This window comes from Chlamydotis macqueenii, chromosome 1, assembly GCF_036417535.1.
Source record: "Chlamydotis macqueenii isolate bChlMac1 chromosome 1, bChlMac1.mat, whole genome shotgun sequence".
NCBI classification, from domain to species: domain Eukaryota; kingdom Metazoa; phylum Chordata; class Aves; order Otidiformes; family Otididae; genus Chlamydotis; species Chlamydotis macqueenii.
Window position 1 is genome coordinate 108,942,348 of NC_141556.1, and position 23,970 is coordinate 108,966,317.

General features: G+C 38.9%; 1 protein-coding gene across 3 annotated transcripts in view; it reads left to right on the forward strand.

Moving 5' to 3' along the window:
- Window positions 1-23,970, forward strand: part of USP25 (ubiquitin specific peptidase 25) — a 96,982-nt gene that overhangs the window by 44,198 nt on the left and 28,814 nt on the right. For all 3 annotated transcript variants that reach the window (XM_086763998.1, XM_086764005.1, XM_086764012.1), the window contains 8 exons: window positions 7,056-7,142; window positions 11,875-12,012; window positions 14,034-14,110; window positions 14,835-14,908; window positions 16,376-16,524; window positions 20,319-20,446; window positions 21,216-21,311; window positions 21,616-21,777. In XM_086763998.1, coding sequence (XP_086620124.1) covers window positions 7,056-7,142; window positions 11,875-12,012; window positions 14,034-14,110; window positions 14,835-14,908; window positions 16,376-16,524; window positions 20,319-20,446; window positions 21,216-21,311; window positions 21,616-21,777 — 911 coding nt within the window. The remainder of the gene's footprint in view (window positions 1-7,055; window positions 7,143-11,874; window positions 12,013-14,033; window positions 14,111-14,834; window positions 14,909-16,375; window positions 16,525-20,318; window positions 20,447-21,215; window positions 21,312-21,615; window positions 21,778-23,970) is intronic.

Consider the following 23,970-nt stretch of genomic DNA (forward strand, 5'->3'; position numbering starts at 1 on the left):
CAGTTTGAGTTAAAATGGTCATTGTTGGAATATTTTCCTTCCGCGGATCCACTGCGGAACAGCCTAGGGCAAGGCTGGGGAGGTGGAATATGATATAAACTGTTCTATAGGGTTTCATAGGCAGAAGAGTAACGATGCTGGAACTATAGTTTCTTGCTTTCCCTCTGTCACTCCCTCTGTTCCCCTATTGAGTAAAGATCAACCTGTCACTTCCAAGTTCAGTCATCCCTTGATATTTGCTGACAGGATATTCCTTTCCCTGCTTTTTGTTCTTTATGGTCTCTAGTTCTCTTGAGTTGCTTGTGTGATTTTTTTCAAACTCTTACCTTATATTTAGTGGTATACGATGTTGCAAAATTTCTGTTCTGAAGGGTTGGAAAGCTTTAACAGATGATGGCTTTAGCTTTGACTCACAAATAGTTGTTTGTTTAAGGAAAATAAAGGATACAGAATGAGTGTTAAGTTGTGATCCTATGGGGAATTCTTAGGTATCGAAAGACATAAAGCCATTGCATTGCTTAGGTGTGATGTTTAAAGTTATACCACAAACTTATTTCTTGTTATTGTGCATTTAGGCAAGAAGTTGAAAACTGTAACCATGTAAGGAAATGTTTGCAGTTATTTTATGTCCTAACAGAATTTTTTTTTTTTATTGTTTTGAACATGTAATAGAGGAGTGGTTGAATGGCATTTTTTATTATGTGCCAAGACAAAAGTATAAAGTGAATTCTTCGGGACACATATCATACTTACCAGTCTTCTGAATTGCAGTTGAGTTTGTTGCTATAAACAAGTAAATGTTCTCTACGTGCAGGCTGGTAATACCATGCTGAGCTGTTTGTTTAAAATGTTGACTTAACCCAAGTCTGCTAGAGGTCTTAAGTTAGTTTGACTTTCTAGATCAAACAATATGAAAGCTGCTTTCCATCTTCTTCCATGTTACACCTCAGCCTTTTGGAAAAGCAAAACATGGAAGCTTAAAACTGCATTTTATATCTTGGTTTTCAGCAGTTTGAAATGCTGATTGGTTGACTGTTTATAAATAAAAATGTCCTTTTTGAGATACTTTCCAAAGCTTTTAAGACCTGCGATTGAATCTCTCTGTGACTTTGAAAATGCCAAATGTTTTCCTGGCTGCTGCTGCTGTACACGTGGGGTTGTTCTGCTGAAGTTCAGCCATGGGATAGTGTCATATCTGTTGGTAGGAGTTTTGTTTCAGAGAGGGAGAGAGGAAAAACTCCTCTTCCTATACTTTCACAGCTAAGTTTGAACAAGAACCTGCTCAGGTCCTAGCTTTCAAGCTTTTTTTCTTTCCTTGCACGCAGTTTTCTAAAGAATGTGAGGATTTTCAGGAAGGCTTTTGACTATGCCAGATTCTCAGTGTATGGAAAGAAGCGGTATCAGGAATATGTTTTGAGTGACTTCCTCATTTTCTTAAGTATTCTTTTTTCTGTGAAAGATGAAAGACAGTACACAGGACTACTGTGTGCTTAAGAGAAAATATATTTAAAATTCTCTGTAGTCTTGTTACAATAATTATTTTCTACATTGTAAGTAAAATGTATTTAAATTAATTTGCATGTGTTAATGCTTGCTTGACTTCTACAGCTATGGAATGCAGGCATAGGCTCAAATACGGGCCTGATGACTACACTTAATGCCTGTCATTAGTCTAAGTTCTGAAAACAGGATTTACCACTTACATGATTAGGACATGTACAAATGGAGAAGGAGACAGCCCCATGTGAGTTATAAGGAGGTGCTGGGTGGAAAGGAGCATAGCGCAGGAGCAGAGCAGCCAGTGCAGTGGCAACAAGCAGCCACGTCATGGACTTAGTTGTGAGAGAAGTAGGTTCTAGAGTACAAACCAAATGGTAAAATAGATCAATAAAGAGAAAAAGTTGAGAAGGCCTTAAAGAGGAGGGAGAAGTGATTCTCCCAGATTAGTGGTATAGAGTCCAAAAGACTTGAAAGCTGGAGAGAAGCGGGCTTAGTTGCCAGTGAAGTTGCTAATGTTTTTGGAATATGGAGCTTTGTTGGACACTAATATTCAATCTGAGGCATGCAGGAGTGTTCAGTCACTAATAAGCCTAAGTGCAGTATTAAGGAGTACTTTTATTTTTAAGATTCTTAATGTTATTGGAAGGAACATATGGTAATGCATGCAGGTGGGAGCATACATTTCCTATACTTCTGCATTTTCTTTGATTTAGGTTATTGGCATGAATAAAAAGTTAACCCTAACAATGGCCGATCTACCCCCCTAAAACTAGCTCTATATACAGTAAACCACTGGAATTGTTTATTAAGTGAAGTGAGAACATAAGTCTTATTTGTCGTGTTGACAAAGTATTACAAATAATATATTTAATGACATAGAGGTCTATTTTTGCTTTTTATTTTTAGTGCAATAATAATGTATTCATTTTTTAAGATTACTGTCTGCTTGCTCTACAAAATGAAGGTAGATATGGTCTCTGCTTTGCAACCTTAAAATCTGAAGAAATTTAAAACTGGAAATTAATAAAAGGCTCAACATGACTACATGAGACAAACAGATGTTGCGATGTGTTAGTGCATATATAGGCTTCCAGTTTACACAAGATCATGTTTTAGGTAAATGCCACTACTTGAAGCAATTCATTTAGGAGCTCTGTACGAATACATGCTTTTCTTTCCCCCTGCTGAAAAGTTGCTTTTCAAGCTGTACTAATAAGATATATTTAGTTTTTGGTTACTTCCTAAATTTTCTTTGCCGAAGTTCAAGTTCATCTTTGTATTTTTCCTGTTAAATCTCAAGCCTTGGCACTAGTTTGGACAAATTCCTAGACAGTGTTTGTTGCTGACACATAGGTATCATTATGCACGCTTACACTAGTTGTGGTGTCCTCTCCTGTTGTTAATCCCTTTCCCTTTGGCCTGCCACAAGAATGGAAATTGCACAACTTTTCTTGGGGCTGTTCTAAGAGAAACCTGAATGATGACCACATTTCACAATATGCTGGTGGTGTTCCAGCTGTCTGCCAGTAGAGATGTCCTATTTCATTAGTAACAGCGATTTATCTATTTATTTATTTATTTTTTTTTAAACTTATCACCATAGGAGAAGTTTAGTTTTTTTGCCGCCATTACAGCACTGGTCAAACATGTTCATTCTACTTCAGCATCCTATATGATTTTTGGCTAAATTAGACTATTTTTGGCATCTTGCTGACTGGTTTAGAATTAGTAGTCTGAATTGCTTTAATGAGAATTTCACAGATCAATTTGAAAGTCCTTCCTTCCTTCCAAGCTTAATCCTTACGAATTGAATGGAAAGATGGCTATATTAGCAGTATTATGAAACTATGATTTTTGTGTAAACTTGCAGAAAGATGATCAATATGAAAAATTCCCTAGTTCTTGCACAATTTTTTTCTTTTTTTTTTTTTTTTTTCCTCTCAGCAGTGGAAACAAATACAAAATTACTAGTCAAAGAAAACAAAAGGTTTTCATATATTTGCTGCTGAAATTGCTGCTTCTAGTGGTCGGTGTTTACAGAACTTGGAAGAATCCATCAGAGAGCCTGTATTAAGCTCTGTGCAGCAACTTGATAGGTCATCTTTAATCTAGATGCAGAAGTACTGTTTTTCTACTCTCCAAGTATTGTTGATGTCAGTACCTTTACTATTTTAGGGCTCTGCTGGCTGCTCTTAACGATCGGTGTTGCATGCCAAGCTTTTATGTATTTAATATGCTGACTAATTCTTATTCTTCCAATATTAATGCAGCATCACAGTACTTGAGTGATAAGAAATAATCCTTTATTCAGGCAACCTAAATTCTGCCAAGATTCTTATATTTAATAATCCTAGACATTAAGAGGGGGAAAAGGGATAGGCAGGGTGTTCTAGGTGAAACCAAGGCAGTTTATAATCTGACATTGTGTTTGGACTCTACATAGCATGGATAGACATTACTCAGAAGAGTGAATGTTTTTAATATATTGTAGTCTTGAATCTACAACTCTGCATAGGTCTCTGGCATGACAGAAAATGCGTTTACGTTATCACTGCCTATAGCAGGGGAGAATCACAGTATGTCAGTTGTCATGCCATACGGTTAGTTTGTACGCCCTAAGTGACACTGGATTTTTGTTGTTTTTTATTCTCATTTTCTTTTACTCTCTTGTTCAGCCCCCAAACTGACATACTGAGAGGCAGATACTCTAAAAATCTCTTGATTTTTTTATGATAATTTGCATTGATATGATTTATCTTAGCCTTAGCTTGGTCAAGTTTCCAGATTACAGCATTTAAATAGGTTTAAATACACTGGAAAAAAACCTCACAACTTTAAAGAATTTTTCTTGCATGTGTAAGTTTAGCATAGTTTGCATAGGTGAGCTGTAATGTAATGTTTGATCAAGGCCAGTAGATATTAAGTGTCCACCTTTTAGATCCAGCCTGTTTTCTTACACTGGGATTCCCGACACCTTTCTGTAGCTGAAGCCAAGCGGGTGAGAGGTGAAGTCCTGCTCCATGCAGTGTGTTTGGAAGGCCAGTGCTTTGGCCTGGGGCCAGCCAGTGGCACTTAGGCCAGGGGCACTCTCGCCTGTATATCTTTTGGTGGCTGCGGAAGAACAGCTTCTGCTAGATGGCGTCGTCTCAGGCTGGGTATAGGAACCCTAGTCAACAGAGGGCTCAACAAACTGGGAATTGAGTTGCCTATCCCCTTTCTGAAGCACTGGGGTGGTTGGCCATGGGAGGTCTCTGCTGCAGTGAGGGCTTTGGTGAACTTGTTTGTATGTCCTTACCTTGGGGAGAACTGTAGGTCTCTCCTTGAAGTACCTCAGGCACAAAAATTGTACACACTTATTGTATACTTAATTGCACTTACACTGGGAAATTATGTTCTTTTTTTTTAAAGAAGATAGAAGTAAGTTTCCTGAAGTTGATTTAGCTCAGTATGGACGAGCTACAACATGATACTATCCTGTTAGCATTAGTGGTGTTGGCAGTAGATGAACTGAGCATTCTGCTGCATCTCGGTTCAACCATACACAGTGTAAACTGTTCTGAAGAAAAGTCTATTAACTAAATATCTTGACCAAGAAAATCTGAGTAGAGCAAAGCCAAAGAAGGAAATAACATACCAAACAATCCTCTTAATAATTCTCTGCAGCTTGCAGAAATAGGTTCATTCAGCTTAGTAAAGCATGGAGTTACGTGTTCACAGTTTAGAGTTCTGGATTTAAAAAGTACAGTTTTTGTGAAAAACTTGTGGATTGAATGCCAGGCAAAAATTCTAAACTTAAGTACAGTTTTCTGTACTTATGTGTGCGTATTATGAAATTGGCCAGCTCAGCTGCTTGTCACTTTGGTGGCACTTGGATTAGTCATGGAGAGAAGTAAGTCTTTGGACATTGTATTTCAGCAGCTGGTTTATTTTGTACATTAGACATTGCTATGTTTTGCTTGATGAAGAGCCCACCAGTGGAATGCTGTTACATCATGAGACATATCTTCAATTAGTGTCAGCTTCTAGAATGACACTTGAATTAAATATTAACATTTTCTGTGCTTTGAGTAAGTAAACAAAGAACTCTGTGTTTTAATCTCCCTTCTCTGTAAGGACAGATAAAAGGGGAACCTGTATTTTGGACAACAAAACAGGAAAAAAAAAAAAGAGCTTGACTACTTAATTGTCTGTGTTGATTTAGCAAGGTCAGAAAGATCTTTTTTGTTGGTGTTTTTTATTTTTTCTTTTTAATTATTTTATTTTTAAATCTAAAAATGTTAGGAAAGATTACTTTAGCCTTTTTCATTTTGCTAGAAATGCTGTTTACTGTGGGATATGGGGGGAGGTTGAACTCAGTACAGGCTTTTTCATGAGGAAAGTCAGGAGCATTGCAACTTTTCACAAACTCATCTTTTTTTTCCTTCCAACATGTTCTAAATTATTAGAATAAGTGCAATGCTTCTTCACAATTTGAATTTCACTTTCTTGGCACTGTGGGGTTGAAATCCTATTCAGCGTGCTGTGGTCTGTGACTTAGGTCTTTACCTGTGTAGGACAAGTTGCAGGATCAAACTCTGTTGCTGGGGTAGACAGGCTCTGTCTTTCCAAAATAAATAGCTAATATATGGTTGGAGTTGGGAGGCGGAGGGGAAGTTAATTGTAAATTGTAAAACCAAAGGGTATGTATAGGAGGGCAAATCTTTCCTGTGCTTTGCTGATGAACATGGTTAAAATACTTTAGACCTTTTCTATTACCCTTTCTTCATGAAAGTGCTAGTTTGTGGTAATAAAGTGAACTTTAGTTAACGTGCTTTCTGCCTGTACAGAAAAGCAGTGATGCAGTTATGCAAGTGCTGAGGACTTCAATTCTCAGCCAGTGCTCTGAACTTTTATTTTTGCAACCTGGAGTTGTCTTGTTCTCATACTCTTTTTGCTCCAGGCTCCGTGTTACACTATGGGGTTCTTTATGGGTGTTCCTGTAGACACCTGTTTTCATGCTTTATTGTCTGTAAAAGGAGAACGTTATCAGTTTCTTACCTGCAAAGATGTGTAACCCACTTTCCTTACTGTAATGTACATTATTCAGATCCTGTAATAATAGGTGGAGTGGACAGAATGCAAAAAGTACAGATAATTGCAAGTGGATTTAAATTGCATATACAAAGATGTACTCTCTCTGCACTGAGGAGGTAGATGATAAAGGGGCTGCAAGATGAATTTTAGATGACTGAACAGACTTTAATTTCAATTTGAAAACTGTCAGTTATACAATTAAAAAAATTATTGTAAAAACTAATTTGCCTATCGTCTAAAATTACTGTTCCATTTATGTGATTAACTATAAAAGTTTTTTTTTTTATTATGCTATTTTCTTAGCAAAAATAATTGTCTTCTGGTGAAAATGTTTAGTGAAGTTAAGTGAAATAATCTAGCTTCTGAAATGAAACCTTAGAATTGAATATGTTTAATTTATTTTACCAAGGCACATTTGAAATAATTTTGTATTGTTTTGTAGAAGTGGTTAAACATTTCTTTTTTTTTTTTTTCCTTTTCAGTCATTATTTAACCTACTGGAGTTTCGAAGACTAGTTTTGAATTTCAGTCCTCCTGCAAATGCTCAAGACTTGCCCCGAAACCAAAAGGTAAAATTAGAAGCTAACTTTCTCTGGTGACTGATAAGGGCATTTCTCTCTTGTAACTGAATTTTGCACTGGTCTCCAGCTCAAATTCACAGATTTTCTAGGTGCCAGTTAATGTTTCTCGGAGCTTCATATGATGAATCTTACATAAAATATGTTAGCCTCACAGTAGAGTACGGTGCAGGGTGTTGAGAGAGGCAAAGTTTGCTTGGCGTCCAGCTGCTTGGACCAGTTTCAGTGGAAGGGCTTCGCTGATACAGCTGTAGCAGCACTGCCGCCAGTGGGTGAGCATTTCTAACGTGGACACAGCTTGTGTTAGCAAACATATTTGATTTGAGTTTCCTCATGCTACGGGCGTGTTTTTTCATTGCCCGCACGTTTTTGATCTGTGTAGCTTTGCCAGCAGCATTGTTAGTGTTGGCCTGGCCACTTCATTGTTTTTTTGGGGATGTTGATTACTTGTAACTCATGATCTGAGATTAAGCTTTTGGTTTTTAGCTTGCCTCTTCTGGCCTTCTCATGAGGTGATTGTAAGCTTAAATTTTCCCATATTTATTCTGGTGCTAATATGGGATTGGCGGGGGGAGGAGGGGTGGGCTTGGCTTAGGTTTCTTCTGACGTCACATCAGTGAGGGAGAATGGTCATGGACTGAGGGGCAAAACAGACCAATTTTTACAATCCTAGAATAGTTTGGGTTGGAAGGGACCTTTAAAGGTCATCTCGTCCAACCCCCCTGCAAGGAGCAGGGACATCTCCAACCAGATCAGGTTGCTCGGAGCCCCATCCAACCTGGCCTTGAATGTTTCCAGGGACTGGGGCATCCACCACCTCTCTGGGCAACCTGTGCCAGTGTTCTTCCTTTATGAATGCCCTCTGAGGAGAGATACGTGGGGGCGCCTTGGTTTCTATGTTATGAAATAGAGAGGGAAGAAATGAGAAGAGGAAGTGGCTGTATGAAGCGTAAAGGCACTCAATGCCCTGATTTTTAGCAAGGACTTACAGAACAGTGAATTTTTGCATAGCTAGAAGTTACTATTGCTTTTTGCCCCTTTCTTTCTGATTTTAAAAAGGAAGTGTGTTGTCAGCCTGTCCTTAGTTCTTTGGCACTTCAGGCTTGTCAGGAATGTTCACTATTAAAAGCAAGAGCTGCAATTAAGCAAAATAAAACAGACGTAGAGAAGATAGTGTCCGTTTTCTAAACCTCTAGATATGTACCATAAATGGGAAGTTGAATGTTTAGTCAGAACTGTATATTATTTTCCCCTGCCCTGCTGCCCCCCTCCAGTTCCCACCCACCTAAATCACAGAGCAAGTTGTTACTTGGTGAGTTTGTTTGTTTGTTTGTTTTTGTTTTGTTTTGTTCAGCTGTTTTTTTTTTAAGGAAAAAAAGGTTGCATTAGGTCATGAGCTGAAGTGCAAATACAGCAAGGGTAGTACTGGGAATATATCACAAGCAGGTGATGGGACGGCATATTTTACTAAGAAAGACAGGATAAAGTCATGCTTTACTCAGGAGTTGTACTGAAATACTTTTTTTTTTTTATTTTTTATTTTAAGATTGACTTTCTATCTGATATTTCATTATTCAGCATATAATTTGTTTTAGTAATATCCTCTAGGACTCAGAGTTCTTTACCTTCATTTTTCAGAGCATAAGAAGCAGTTGGCAACTAAGAGGTGGTATGAAATAGATAATAACAAGCTGTTACGTTTGAAAAAATCTTGCCCAAGCATTGACACTAGCAGCCGAATGCCTTTAGCAATTCCAAAGTGCTATTTCTTAGAAATTCTGACCATGACAGACAATATTAAGGCTGTGTGAAACAGTGTGACGCCAGGCAAGTATATGGATTTGTGCAGAAACCTTGCTTTCTGGAAGCCTGCTAGTAAGAATCTCTGCTAGTAGTTTTTACCCTCTCTTTTGTTAACTTACATTCCAGAATTAAATAAAACTGTCTCAGCTTAGTTTTGTTTTGATTATTATTATTTTTTTTAAAGCTAGTGTTAAGTACTGTATGTAACCAACATTCCCTAGGATCAAATTTCCGTGCTAATAAAGACCAAGTTTTAATAATCCCAGTTTTCAAGACTTTGGTTTACATCCAGTTGTTCTGCCAGTTGGTGGAAAGTAGGGTTTAATGCTAGGGTCATGACAATCTTTTGATTTAGAATTAAAGCATGTGGTTGTACTTCAGGGAATAGTGTTTTTGTTCTTTCCTGTTAATATATTGAATCCAAATGCTATTATAACTTAACATGTAAGATTTTTATTCCAGAAGTCATTAGTATAAATTTTGACTTTAAAAAAAACGAAACACACAAAACAAACAACAGCCCCACCCTGTTTGCCTCAGCTAATTGAACTTTGTTTTTCTGGAGTTTAAACTTGGGCATGCACTTAAAATCCCCAGTCTGTTTTTATTCTTTTCCATTTGAAATTCATTTTTCTTCCTTGGTGTGTTCCTCAGCTTCCTTCTGTAGAACAGATATGGTTCTCTGTAGTTACTGCAGCTTCTTTGCTCTCCCAGTTCTCTTACATCTTGCTCTCATATGAACAAATCTTTTTTGCTGTATGCAGTGAGGCCAGCTAAATACTTGGCCTCGGTGATATCTTCAGGAAATGTTTTATTATTAGAGGAAGTGGGTTACTGTGCTGCAGGTTAGCCCATCCTTCCCCCTGTTTCAACACTGATTATGCTGGTGTCCTGGCATACTGATTGCCAATAATGAATGTTTGCTATGTTTTCAACATGTAGATTGCTTTAGAAACATTTCTTAATCGTAAATTATTCCAACATTAGAGTAATAAGAAATTATTTATGCAGGCAGGATAGGTGGTAAAATAGAGAATGTTTTGGATTGTGAACTTTTCATACAGTTTTTGTTTATAAATTGATTTAATCCTTTTTTGTTGTTGTTGTTGATACATGTAAAATTAGAGCTGTATTCTGGGCTGTGATCACGTTATTAGTTCTTTTGTTTTAATGTGCAAGTCCTTTGTAGAACTGTGTACCTTGTCTTGGGGACTGGCTTGCATCCTTTTCAAGATTTTAGGCTTTGCTTAGTCAGAATCGCTGTTTGTTGTGGTAATGCCTATATAATCTGGTCAAGGATCATGCATAATGTATTAAATCGAGCTTTCTCAAAAACCAAGGAGTTTCCTAGTTTTAGAGAAGTTTTGTAGGCTTTACAGAGCTATTTGTTCTGAGTAATCCTACTGACATCACTAGCCAGTCATTCAATGTCAAGCTACAAGTATGCTTAAAACACAGCCAAATTAGTAGTGTAAATTTGGGAAAGTAGTGCAATAGTAAGTCATTGCCTGTGTACTTCAGATGTAGCAAAAGGAAGATGAGATCTAGAGTATTCTGTGGTCAATTATCTATATTATACGTACGAATTACCACTGGTATTGAAGCATCTTGATAAAATAGATCTATATCTAAGACATGAAATTCTATTCATTTTTAAGAGATCACTTTATGAAAATAGTAAAAAGATCACTTTCCCAATTTTTGTTCCCTTGTTTTGTTGTTATGAAGTGTTTTAAATAGGTAAACAGGAGACTGATTTTATTCTTAAATTATGATGATTTAATGCTGAATTAGAGTGGCATTTGATGAAGTCTTCAGCCTTTTCTGTGAGCATTGTTTATAATTGGCAGGTGTTTCGTAAGGTGGACTAGAAGAGCAAATACAACTTGGGAATTTATGTGACAAAGTATTTTTTAAGTATTGTGCAGAGCATATTCTAATCCACTATGAGCAGTTTTAAAAGCTGAAATAAAACAGACTTTATGTGGAAAAAGCTTTATGCATACTGGGTTGACATAAGAGTAACCAAACAACTCTGCTGTTTGATGATCATGTGAAATAGTTTGTCAGCTAGTAATTCCAGTTTAACCAGCATCTGACATCTGTGCTGGCTTTGAATGATGCTTTGTTCTAAATACAAGTGGATATTACATGGTTTTTAATTTCACAAGTATTTGTCAACTATCTGCTCAGGAGTATGAGTGATATCCAGTCTCCACAGCATTTGTAACCTGTGGTTTAATCTATGGTATAACGGATTTGCGTTTGTTTACTTGCGTTTCATTATCTTCATCGGGCAGAAAGTATTTCTTCTACTTCTCTCCTAGAAACTAGAAAAAGACCTCTATATTCCCCATGAACTATACTTTAAAAATAGACAGAAAGGAGAGCAGGCTATTTCTCTTACTTCTGTCAAGAGAAATAAAAATTATTTATTAATAGACCTTATGCATTTAGTCTTCAGTAACAAAAAAAAAAGCTTAAAAAGGTACTAGGCAGTGTGTAGACTCACAAGAAATTCTGCTAGAGGTATAGAGGAATACTAATTTTGGTAAAATTTATGCATATTGTTCCAGTGTGTTACTCAAGGCTTTGTGATTCTCAGAAATAACAGTTCTGTCTGAAATGCAGCTCAGCTTGTCCACTTGTCCGTTCAGCTCCATTTCAAGGCAAACAGCTACATCTAGATGTGGTTTCAGGGAGCTTTCAGTTTCTGAAATGTAGTTTTCTTACCAGAGAACTATATTATTTTGTAAAACTGACAGGTAAAAGGCATGCAACACTACCTTTCTAGTACTACAGGTGTTATATATTATTATGATAACTGGCTGGATAAATGCTTAGTTCATTGGATAACACTTCTGTAAAGTAGATTTTTGTTACCACTCTGTTAAATATGTTTAATTCTTCTTCAATACAGGAACATAGGAATCTGCCTTTCATGCGTGAATTGAGGTACCTGTTTGCACTTCTAGTTGGTTCAAAGAGAAAATATGTTGACCCATCAAGAGCGGTTGAAATCCTTAAAGATGCTTTTAAATCAAATGATTCCCAACAGGTAATTTCTATGTATTTTCATTCAAGCTTATACATGTTTTCATATAGTCATCTGGCAACAGGAAATACTTAAAATGGACAACAAAAATTCAAAATGTCCGCAGAAAAGAAACTTCTAATTATCACAGTATTTGGGCTTTGTCTTTGGTATTATGTGATCACTAGTCACTTTTATTTAAAAAAAAAAAAAATAGTAATAGTAATAAAAATATTCCAGACAGCATGACTGCTTTATTCAGTATACTTTCTTCCTATTATTTTAGAAACTAATAGATCCGCATTTTTGCTTTTAGGGTTTAGTTTAGCTTCTCAGTCTGATTTTTTGAAAGAGCTTTATTCTTCTGATCTAACAGTACATCCAGGGCTGATACAGTCCTAGTACCCTATTCATCTGTGTAGGTATTGGTTTGGAGGGTCCTACTATTCATATTTGGGATTCTTGCCTAAATCATAATGGGTATGTTTTGCTTTTCTGAGAAACGCTTTGTTTCTTCAGATGCTTTCTTTTTCCCACATGAGCTTATGTGGCTAAGGTGTTCAATTACAACAGCATGCTGAATTTAGTGCTCGATTGTTGTAGTTCAGCCCCAATTGGGACCAGACTACGCAGTCTCTCTCGCTCCCCCCATCCTCCAAGAAAATAGGGGGAGGTGATATAAGAAAAACGGCTCAAGGTTTGAGATAAGGACGGAGAGAAATCCTTAAAGTTACCGTTAGGGGCAAGACAGACTCGACTTGGGGAAAAACACTCATTTATTTCTAAAACTAGCAGGAGAATGAGACAGGGAACAAGATAACCTCCCCCCACCCCTCCCTCTTCCCGGGCTTAACATTATCTCTACTACCTTCTCCCCCCCACCGAGCGGCACAGGCAGGAAGAGGGAATGGGGGTCGCGGTCAGTTCATCACGCGTTGTTTTACGCCGCTGTGTCATCATCGGTGGAAGAACTCCTCGCATTCCTCCTCTGCTCCAGCGTGGGGTCCCTCCCACGGGCCACAGTCCTTTGTAGAACTGCTCTGGCGTGGGTTATCTCTTCCACGGGGTGCAGTCCCTCTAGAACAGCTGTCCCAGCGGGCCCTCCGTGGGCCACAGCCTCCTTCAGGCCTCCACCTGCTTCGGCGTGGGGTCCTCCACGGCCTGCAGGTGGATCTCTGCCCCTCTGTGGACCTCCATGGGCTGCAGGGGGACAGCCTGCTCCACCATGGTTGTCGCCACAGGCTGCAGGGGAATCTTGGCCAGGAGCAGCATTACTCCTCCCCCTCCTTCTTCACTGACCTTAGTGTCTGCAGCCGTTCCTCACAACAGGCTGGCAGATGTCTCTCAGGATCCTTTTTACATCTTATTCACTTCTCATCTCCTCTCCACTTCTTGCGGCCAGGCCGGGCCAAGTTGGGCCTAGTCAGGAGGCCAGAGGGTGAGGCCTGCAAGGCCCATGAGGCCTGCACCTCCCCCTCTCTGCCTCCGCTCAGCTGCTTCACATCTTCTCCTTTTTTTTTTTTCTGTTTTCCCCTTCTTAAATATGTTATCGCAGAGGCGTTATCACAGAACATTCTGCTACCAATTGGCTCGGCCTTGGCCAGCAGTAGGTCCGCCCTAGGCCCGGCTGAGTCCACCGAACAAAGGGGAGCGACTTCTAGCAGTTTCCTACAGAAGCTACCACCTTAGGCCCCCCCTCACTAAACAAAACCAGAACATCGATGAAAGTAATATTAGTCACCACTTGTTAGATACCGAAGGGTTTGAACAGTGGGATTCATAAGATGCCTTTGGACTAGCATGGTATGAAAGCTGAGCCCAAGTAATAAGGATCACAGGACAGTGTAATGTCAGAGGCACACCAGAGCCTTAGTGTGCTCTAAGAGCCACCCGTAAAAGAACAATTGTGGCATAATCTTAGACATAGCATGATTTTTGAAGCTTTTGTGGAGGGGAACACTGCTATACTGATCTTGTAAGGTGACAGTTCATTGTGTTCTGTTACATATGTGAACGTGTACTAATAGTTTTGTATTTTTCAACAGCAAGATGTTAGTGAATTTACACACAAATTGTTAGATTGGTTGGAAGATGCCTTCCAAATTAAAGCTGAAGAAGAGAGGTAAGCTTTTTTTCTAGCTCTGGATATTGAACATTTTGATGAGAAAAAGCAAACCAAACACCCAAAAATCCACTTCTCACTGTATGGTTGAAAAAGATCCAACTCTATAGCTTGTTTTAGTTCAAGTGTGTTTCTTCCATACATGCCAATACCTTCAATTTTCTATGAGTTGTCTTTTTTTACCTTCTTATTTAATGTTAGAAATCTTGCTGAATGAAGTCCAAAGTATATAAAGAGTAGTGACGTATTTTGTACATAATCAATTAGGCTTTTTCTTATTTGAATGCAGTTTTGCTTTTCAATCCTATAGTTTAAATACTTCAAAACCTTGCTCCTGTTTCTCTTTTCAGAAGTAAATACTCATCCTTTGTGTAAGTGAACATCTGTAAATTGTCTTCTGAATGCATAATTGTATCTAAAGGGTTGCAGGAAATAGTTTTTACGAGGGTTTTGTAGAAATTAACCACTCACGAATTGAATCTGATTTACATAAATTTTCCTAGAATGAAGCGCTTGTGAAACTGAATTTTTAGAGTATACTTATCATTGCAAATATGTGAATCATTGTTATTGTCATTAAAGGAAAGTACAAAACTAAATGAACAGTACCTGAGTAAAATAGGCAGCATTTCTATAATTAATTCAGAACATTCTGCTCATAGGTTTATAAAAGTTCATAGCTTTGTGTTTGATTTTTTTGCACTAACACACTTTCTGTTTTCAGAGATGGAGAGAAACCGAAGAACCCAATGGTGGAATTATTTTATGGACGATTTCTAGCAGTAGGTGTACTTGAAGGTATGCTTCTGAATTTACTTGGACTTCGTGCTTGTCTAAGTGCACAGGTGAATGATGCAGTTGTAGCATTTTAGCTGCTTCTGCAGAAGTATACTTGGAGAATACATGTTTAGTTGGTGACAAAAGGTTTGTCCTGAGCATATGAGTCTGAAGGTAAATGTAGTGAGCTGCAGTGATCCAGAAGAACTATTTTGATCGTGTTCAGGAGCTGACTGTATGTACTTGAGTGCAGTAGAAGTTAGGGTGAGATATTGAGTGAAAATGCTTGCAAGAAATTGTTATCCGGGCATTTTTGCCACTTACTAATGGTATACAGAAGGTAAATTACTGTATTTCATTGAGCTACTCTTTTGCACTCTCTCTGCTTCATTTAATGCAATTTAAAATTTTAACTTTTGCATTTTCTTCAGCACAATTTCTGGAATGGATAACTCGCCCTCTTTAAAGTACAATTTGCTGAAAGCAAGTCAGTGGAAAACTGCTCAGTGTTGGAAAGAGTACTGTGGAGGAAGAGACTGTACAACAAGCTCCCCTTTATCTTATCTGCATATAATTAGTAGATCTGCAGAATTAGTGTTCTCTATTTCCAGGAGGCCAGCAGTTGTGAAAGTATTTTTAATGTTGATGATTCTGTCCCCCTTCCCAAGAGTGAATGACTCCTTAGATGTATTTGAATGAAGCAGCTATAATTTTTAAAGAGGTTTCCAGGTTGTTTCTCGGCCTGGAACATTGTATCAAATGATTTGTTGTCGGATTTCAAAACCATTCTGCAAATTTCTTGCTACTAGCTAGTATTCTTGTTCCTTTGTGTCCAGCTACTTTCATCTCTTACCTTCTCATCTTAACTGAGGAGATACGTAAAAACCAAACCAATGAAAAGAAACTGGCGAATGTAAGAAGACTTGTTACAGACTTTAGGATGAAAGAAACTGAAATTGTAGATCAAAATCACTTGTCACGCATATCTCTGCTCATGTTTGAGCTTACATCTTTATACACTGTTTCCAAATGATGATCTTGTTTTCAAGACAGAAATCATGAATGTTCTCTTTAGTGGCTTATTTTTGCAGAATGTACTTGTACAAAGGGCTGTTTCGTACCAACAATTGCACTGACTTTGCTGGTATGATGTAGGGTTGTATTACTGAGCTGCTATTTGTGGGAGGAGGGCTTTGAATTTTATATGTAAAACTTACCATATATCTGTGGTGTCAAGACATTTTGAGTTTTGCTTATTAACAATAGATGTCAATACACTATTAAAAATGGGCTGAAGAGAAAAATACAGTAATTTTCAATACGTTCAAGCGACTTCTTCAAGTAACTTGTTTTCCTACATATAACAATTATTCGATGAGAAAATGAGTATTGTTCAGTAGACTAGGTGAAGTGACTTAGGATTGTTAGGTTTTTTTAAAGGTAAACATTTGTTTCTAAAATGTTAACTGTTTAATTTCTTATGTAAAGGTAAAAAATTTGAAAACACAGAAATGTTTGGCCAGTATCCGCTCCAGGTTAATGGCTTTAAAGACCTGCACGAGTGCCTAGAAGCTGCAATGATTGAAGGGGAAATTGAATCTCTCCATTCAGAAAACTCTGCGAAATCTGGTCAGGAGGTGAGGTGTTGTTGTAGTGCTTCTTTCAGGGTGTTGTTGTAGTGCTCTGTATTTTTTAACTGGGGTTCATGGTTGTTTTTTATGTGACCTACTGCTGTGCAGATTCTGATCTCTGGCATAATTGGATTGCTAATCTGGGGGGTTTGTATCTCTTTTGGAGTACCCAGACTATCATCATCTTCTATTTTTTGTAAGATAAGAAGTTCATGCTTTTTTAAAAGCTGGCACAATTAAGTGCTTACAGTGATTTGGCACGGCTAGTTCCCACCTGTTGCTGACATTTGATCTCCAGAGAGGTCATGGGTATAATGTCCTGTAGGAGCTGACCACTGCTCTGACTGAGTTGCCGCCCTGTGCCATGCTGTAAACAGCAACCATGAGCTGTGCATTTGACCATTGCTTCAGAGCATTGTTGTTATTCCTCTGTGCCTCTGTCTTGTAATTCTTCAGCACCATAACCTTCTTCCCCCCTCCCCTTTTTACCAACATTTCCCAGCATCCTCCTCTTTGCCCCCTATGGTGGGCAATTCTCCTCTTTGCTCAAGATGGTGGACAGGCAGCACTTACTCTATGGGCTGGTGTTCTTCCCAGGAGGGCCCTTGCTGGAGCAGGAGGCTGCTAAACATCTGAACATGCTGGAAGCATGAGTGGAGGGATTCAGATGGAGTCCCACTAAGAAGTGGGATATGCAGTGTGTGGTGTTGGGATGAGGTGACGAATGAGATTTCTTGCGCAGAAGTCACAGGCTAGGGAAAAGAAGTAGTTGGACCAGTGGTGGTTGTAGAATCAAGAGAGTGTGCTCTGTAATGTCCCCTTTTATTGTTACCATGTGTGTATATGCCCAGCATTTTTCTCTGGCAGAGCGCTCTCTAGTAGCCTGTATTATTGATGTGGAAATACGGGAATCCCGATAACTTCTAAAGGCAGAGCTAATTTCTCTTTACACAGTTGTTCATACTTCATCACAGTTATTTTAAAGATGTGAATCTGAGGAGGTTTCTTCTACTTAAGTAAAAAGTTCAGGTATAGTTTCTTCTTTGATGTCAAGTCTTTTGCAGTGATGAATTTTTGCTTCCTTTAATCAGATCAACATACACCCAGGGTTTAATTACTAAGCCTAGTGAAACAAACTGAAATCATCCTCCAGTCTGAAGTTCTACTTCCAACTTTATTAGCACAGAAGTTTTATAGCATCCCTTTTGCGGTCCCTTTTTTCTGGTCAGCTATTGTTGATCAAATATTGATCAACCAAATTAGATGTTAACGAGCATTTTCACATGTATTTACACATCTTACTGGATGTGTTCTTCTTTCTTTCACAGAAGAGTGTTTCAATTTTTTTTCATTCCAGCACTTGTAGAAATGTCTTCTTACAATTATTGTTTTCTGAAATATAATCAGAAATAAAAAAAATCTCATAAATATCTTGGTACAATCCAAAGTTCAATTTCTTTATGCAAGGTAAAATCTTGTGTGTACCTACTGCAAGAGCCGGATTGTTCACCTTATGGACTGAAGGTTGTCTTGCAGTTAAAACCTGTGTGCATTCATGCATAAAATGTCAGTTCAGTTATAAATGCTTGACTAGAAATGTCAGACTTGAGTGGGTTTTTTTTTTTGTTGCTGTTGTTCTGTTTTAAAGGGTTTTTTTAACATGTAATGTCAGGAAACTGTGGGGAACGGGGTAGTCATGGACAGGTCTAGAGTGTTAAATTTTGAGTTCTGTGAAACTGTCAGGTTTTTAATCAAGCTTGGCTTCTTGGCATGTGGAAATGGAAGTGAAACAGTGATATGACAGATTGACAACAGTGGCAAAAGAGGAAAGTTAATGTATGAAGTCCTAACCTAGAAAAACATTACTGCATTAATACCAGGGCCAAGTAAATTGGTTACACTTCCCTGAACTGAAGTAATTTATATATAGTGGTTGCTGCTGTTAGCAGTTGGAAGTACTGAAGGAAGCTGAATTTCATGTAGTTTTAATGAAGTCTGTCCCCGCTGAACAAAGACTTCAAGTGGTGTTCATCCAAGCTGGTAGATATCGAAGCTTAAAGAGAATAATATTAATGCAGTAGTCACATGTGTTGCAAGATCCTGAAAGTATTGTTCTGTTTTCTTTTTTTTTCCCTTGTTCCCACCATTGCCTGTAATGGGGTATTTAGCTTGTTGTTCATTATTGTTATTACTATTATTATCATGGTACCTAAAGTCCTCAGCCATGGAGTAGGATGTCAGCAAGTAGGCTAAGGCATGAACAGGAAAAAGAGACATTCCCTGTCCCAAGGAGCTTAAATCCAAATTCAAGAGGTCAGTGCACATACTTGGAGTTAGAAGTGTTGGGAAAATTAGGTAACATTTGTCAGCATCATGGTTGATGATCTTCACTATATCAGCAGCTTAGTCATTGTTAAGTGGTTTGGGGGCCTTGCAAGAAAAGGGCTTTAGGGGGCAGGGTTGTGATGGGGCTTGGCTGTCTTTAGCATTGAAGTTTACTGCTGTGTGAAGTTGCAACCAGAGAGAAGTCGTGATTGTCTCCTTTAAAACTGAAAAGGTGATTAATGGAGGCTAATATAGGCAAGAAAAGGGAAGGCAGCTCACTTTGCATGTAAACAGATGAGAGGAGTGATGCTGAAGGCAACGAACTAGGAAAATTCAGCAACATCTTGGAAATCTGTTTGTGTGACAAGGCTGTGTGTGTGTCAAGGCTGGGCAAGGGGAGACGAGAAGAAACATTGCACTGAGGTGTGGAGTGATGAGAACCTAAATCTGAATTTTAGCCATGACCACAGGAAGAAAAAGCTGTCTTGGAGGTATTGCATGAAAAGATTATTCAAGACACTTGGCTGGATAGAACTTGAAGCGAGCTGCAAGTCAAATGCTACGTCTGGATTATGGATGTTGAAGTCAGAAATATGTGGCAACGATGTCCACAGCAATCAGGGAAGCTTGAGTTGATGGTTAGACATCCAACACATATTAAATGGATAGACTGAGTTTTTTATGTTGTAGAGTAGGGGGAAAAAAGGAACTCTAATGCTGGAATTGGAGCTGAATATGTCTTGTAGTTGATAAATGAAATATGTAAAGAAAGAAATGAGTACTAAGGATAGACCTCTACTGAATACCCAAAAAAAAAACCAAACCTGGGATAAGGTGATGACAACATGGGTTGGTCCATGGACAATTATCAGTGATTAGACACAGAAGCAGAAACTTTGGGAGAAGTTGTTAGTATAGGGGAAGATTTCAAGAAAAAGTATCAGTTTTACTGAGGGACAAGCTGAGGGAGCTTGTCTAACCCAGCCCTGAGTACTTGCTGATCCTTCTTCACCAGAAGGTCATTAGAAACTTTGTGTGAAAGCAGGTGAATGAAAGGATCAGAAACTTGAGTCTGAGGGAACTAGCGGGAAGAGCACCTGATACAGCGTAAACAACTCTTTCGGTGGCCTTGGAGAGTTAAAAGAGAAGAGGTCAGTTGGCAAGGCAGGTAGGTTCAAGCGTAGACTACTTTTAGTACGAGCGAGACAAATATGAAAGGAAGAAGCCTTCCTGCCTACTCTGCTTTAAAGCAGACAGCGATTGATGAGTTAAAGCTCTGGTGCAACATGAGTAACAAATGGTCTCTGTTTACAGTGAAGGGGAAGGATGTGAACTTCAGAAAGCTTATGCCAATCCACCCTCTAAAACCAATTTCTCCCATAACTATGTCAATCTGCAGGTATTGTACCATTATTACTAAAGTTCTGCTATTGGAAGACATTCATTGTGGGGTTTTCTGTGTTTCTTTTGTTCAGCACTGGTTCACTGAGCTTCCTCCTGTCTTAACTTTTGAGCTGTCAAGATTTGAGTTTAATCAGGCTTTGGGGAGACCAGAGAAGATACACAACAAATTAGAATTTCCTCCAGTTTTGTATCTGGACAGGTACAGTATAATATTATCAACAAAGTCCTAGTATGAATACAAATTAAATCTCATGAGTTTCATAAAATTGCCGGTGCATCTTACATTCACTTAAATCACGGTAAAATTATGTTCTAGCTAGACAAGGTAAAATTTTCATGAGTTATATCTATTTCAGAAAATACACATAGATAATATTTTAAGATGTACTGCTGCTTTGTGCCAAACCTGCTTGCACTTCAGTCTTTAATGTATTGCTAGGTAGTTGTGTACACGGGTAAAATACTCTGAAAAAATCACACTATTTATGGGTCCATTTGGGAAAGAGGGTGAGAAGCCAAATATTTCATGGTGTTTCAGACAGACTGCATGGTTTGGAGAGGATTCTCAGCATCAGTGCATGCTGTTCATGTGTAGAGGTGAAACACCATGATGGCTTTCAGTTAGATGCTGAATGTTATTTGTGAGCTTAAATAATGAAACAGGAGTATCGCTGCATGGTTGCTACTTAAATCACTTAATTTAGAAGCTTTCTTATACATATTTGTCATCCATGGCATGAACAAAGCTTTTGACACTGAGGAAGAACCATCTTCTGGAAGTTGTGGGAGGAAAGGCTTAATAGGTTTATTGTTTTCTTCCCAGTTCAGTTTTACTGCTTAATATGTGGTAGGTTCTAGAGAGCATGAGTTTTTATTAGCACTAAGTGGTATGTCTGATGGTACACACTTCATTTTCAATGTTGGGATACTCTGGGCTGACACCTCTTTCTAAATTTAATGTTTTACAGGTATATGCACAAAAACAGAGAAATAACAAGAATTAAACGAGATGAAATCAAGAGACTCAAAGAGTACCTCACAGTTTTACAACAAAGATTAGAACGGTACTATAGATAACTGTGTAAATGCAAATAATATTATAGGCTACATAGAATAACTCCTTTCAGCTGTACACTTTGTGTGTATTTATTTGCTCTAGATTTCCCTTCTGTATCTCCCATCTTTTATTGTTTTCCTTGGAAAACTGTGTATAAATGTGGTAATTCTGATGCATGAAACATGCTAGGAAAGGCTTGCTTTATTTAATTGCAATCAACCAGAATAAAAAAAAATTCTTTTTTTTTTCTTTCTTTTTTTTTTTTTTTTGTATATGTGAGTCATGGCATTAATATATTTTATGGTTAACAGATATTTAAGCTATGGTTCTGGTCCTAAACGATTCCCCTTGGTAGATGTCCTGCAGTATGCCTTGGAGTTTGCCTCCAGCAAGCCGGTGTGCACATCTCCAGTTGATGACCTGGGTGCTAATGCCCCTGCCAGTGGCACGCTGCCAGCCCAGACATCACCCAGGTAAGGGCTGCCTCCCGCTCTCCCAAGATGGGAGGCCAGTCATCCCCTCAGTACAAACCTGGCTGCTGAGAGAGAGGGGGGAGGAAGTTTAATTTGTTTGTTCACTGGGTTAATACAGCTAGGCATCTCCCGAGGGGTACAGGGTAAAGTATCTACTCTCTTCCTAGAAGTATTTTTCAGCGCGACAGACTTAAGTAAATAAACCAAATGTTAATAACCTGCGTTTGTCTCATGCGCTTATAAAAATGTCTTGAGGTGGAGAGTAACCATTTTCTAACAAAGCACAATCCCACATACAATACCAAATAGACAAAATATCTGGCGAGGTCACTGCTTCGCAGGTGTATTGTTTAAAAATCTGAATTTGGTCAGCATGTATGTGCTGCAGAGCTTCAAGGTTTCTGGTGTACAACTCATCTGTTAATTTTTGCGTGGGAGTTAAGCTCCTTTTCTGCTTTGCAGCTTACACTTCTCACTGAGTTTGTCAGGAACCTAACAGTATCCAAAACAGTATCCAGAATGTCAGGGAGATAAAGGTCCAGTAATGTAGTTTTTCTCATTACTGAAGCTAGTAAATACTAGTCACAGTTAATAGAGATAGGAGTTGGCTAGGTGGACCTAGGTGGACACTAACAGTTTATGACAGAGCCTTTTATATTGCATTTGGAAAGTAGATTTCTAGGTTCTGTTCCAGTCAAGATGGTTAACTTTTAGTTCAGAGAAGTAAAGTAAATGAATCTAAAAAGCCCTTAAAAGATTCAGTTGTTTTACTGATTTAATGCCAGTAGAAATCATGATGATTGATAAGACAAACTTTTGAAAACTACCATTGCTTGCATTAAATACAATATAAAAATAATATACTTTGTTCAAACTCCTATATAGGAATTTTGTTCTGTAAAAATGTAAGTATTATGACTTTTGTCAATCTGTAGGAACACAACAGCATGTTATGTGTAGTGACATTGTCAGCTCCTAATGTTCTCAGAACTTCCTAAACTACTGAAGAATCCAAGTTCCTGATGCTGTACACAAAGTTGAAAGCGGCTTGCTAGAAAGATTTTAAGATTCCCTTTATGCATACAAGTACCTATAGGTGGTCTCGTTGGTGGAAATAGAAAAATCTATGATGGGTTTTCATTTTGAATATTCCGCTGCTCTTGTAGAATCCTCCTAAGCTGGCTACTTTGCTGTTTGAGTTAAGAAGGCTTGTTTGGAACAAGTTTAGATGGTTCGGTGATGATATATGTCGTAAATATCATAGAATCATAGAATGGTTAGGGTTGGAAGGGACCTTCAAAGGTCATCTAGTCCAACCCTCCTGCAAGGAGCAGGGACATCCCTGACTAGGTCAGGTTGCTCAGAGCCTCATCCAGCCTGGCCTTGAACGTTTCCAGGGATGGGGCCTCCACCACCTTCCTGGGCAACCTGTTCCAGTGTTCTATAACTCGCATTGTAAAAAATTTTTTCCTAATTTCTGATCTAAATCTACCCCCCTCTATTTTAAAACCATTACCCCTCGTCCTATCGCAACAGGCCCTACTAAACAGCCTCTCCCCATCTTTCTTGTAGGCCCCCTTGAGGTACTGGAAGACCGCTATCAGCCCCAACTCTCTCAGCCTGTCCTCATAAGAGAGGTGCTCCAGCCCTTTTATCATCTTCGTGGCCCTCCTCTGGACCTTCTCCAACTGGTCCATGTCCTTCTTGTGCTGGGGGCTCCAGAACTGGACACAGTACTCCAGGTGGGGTCTCACCAGAGCAGAGTAGAGGGGGAGAATCACCTCCCTTGACCTGCTGGCCACACTCCTCTTGATGCAGCCCAGGATGCGGTTGGCCTTCTGGGCCGCAAGGGCGCATTGCCTGCTCATGTTAAGCTTCTCATCCACCAGCACTCCCAAGTCCTTCTCCTCAGGGCCGTTCTCAATCCATTCCCCGCCCAGCCTGTATTTGTGCCTGGGATTGCCATGACCCAGGTGCAGGACCTTGCACTTGGCCTGGTTGAACTTCATGAGGTTGGCACGGGCCCAACTCTCCAGCCTGTCCAGGTCCCTCTGGATGGCATCCCTCCCTTCCAGCGTGTCGACGGCACCACACAACTTGGTGTCATCGGCGAACTTGCTGAGGGTGCACTCTATCCCACTGTCCATGTTGCCGACAAAGATGTTGAACAGGGCCGGGCCCAGCACGGACCCC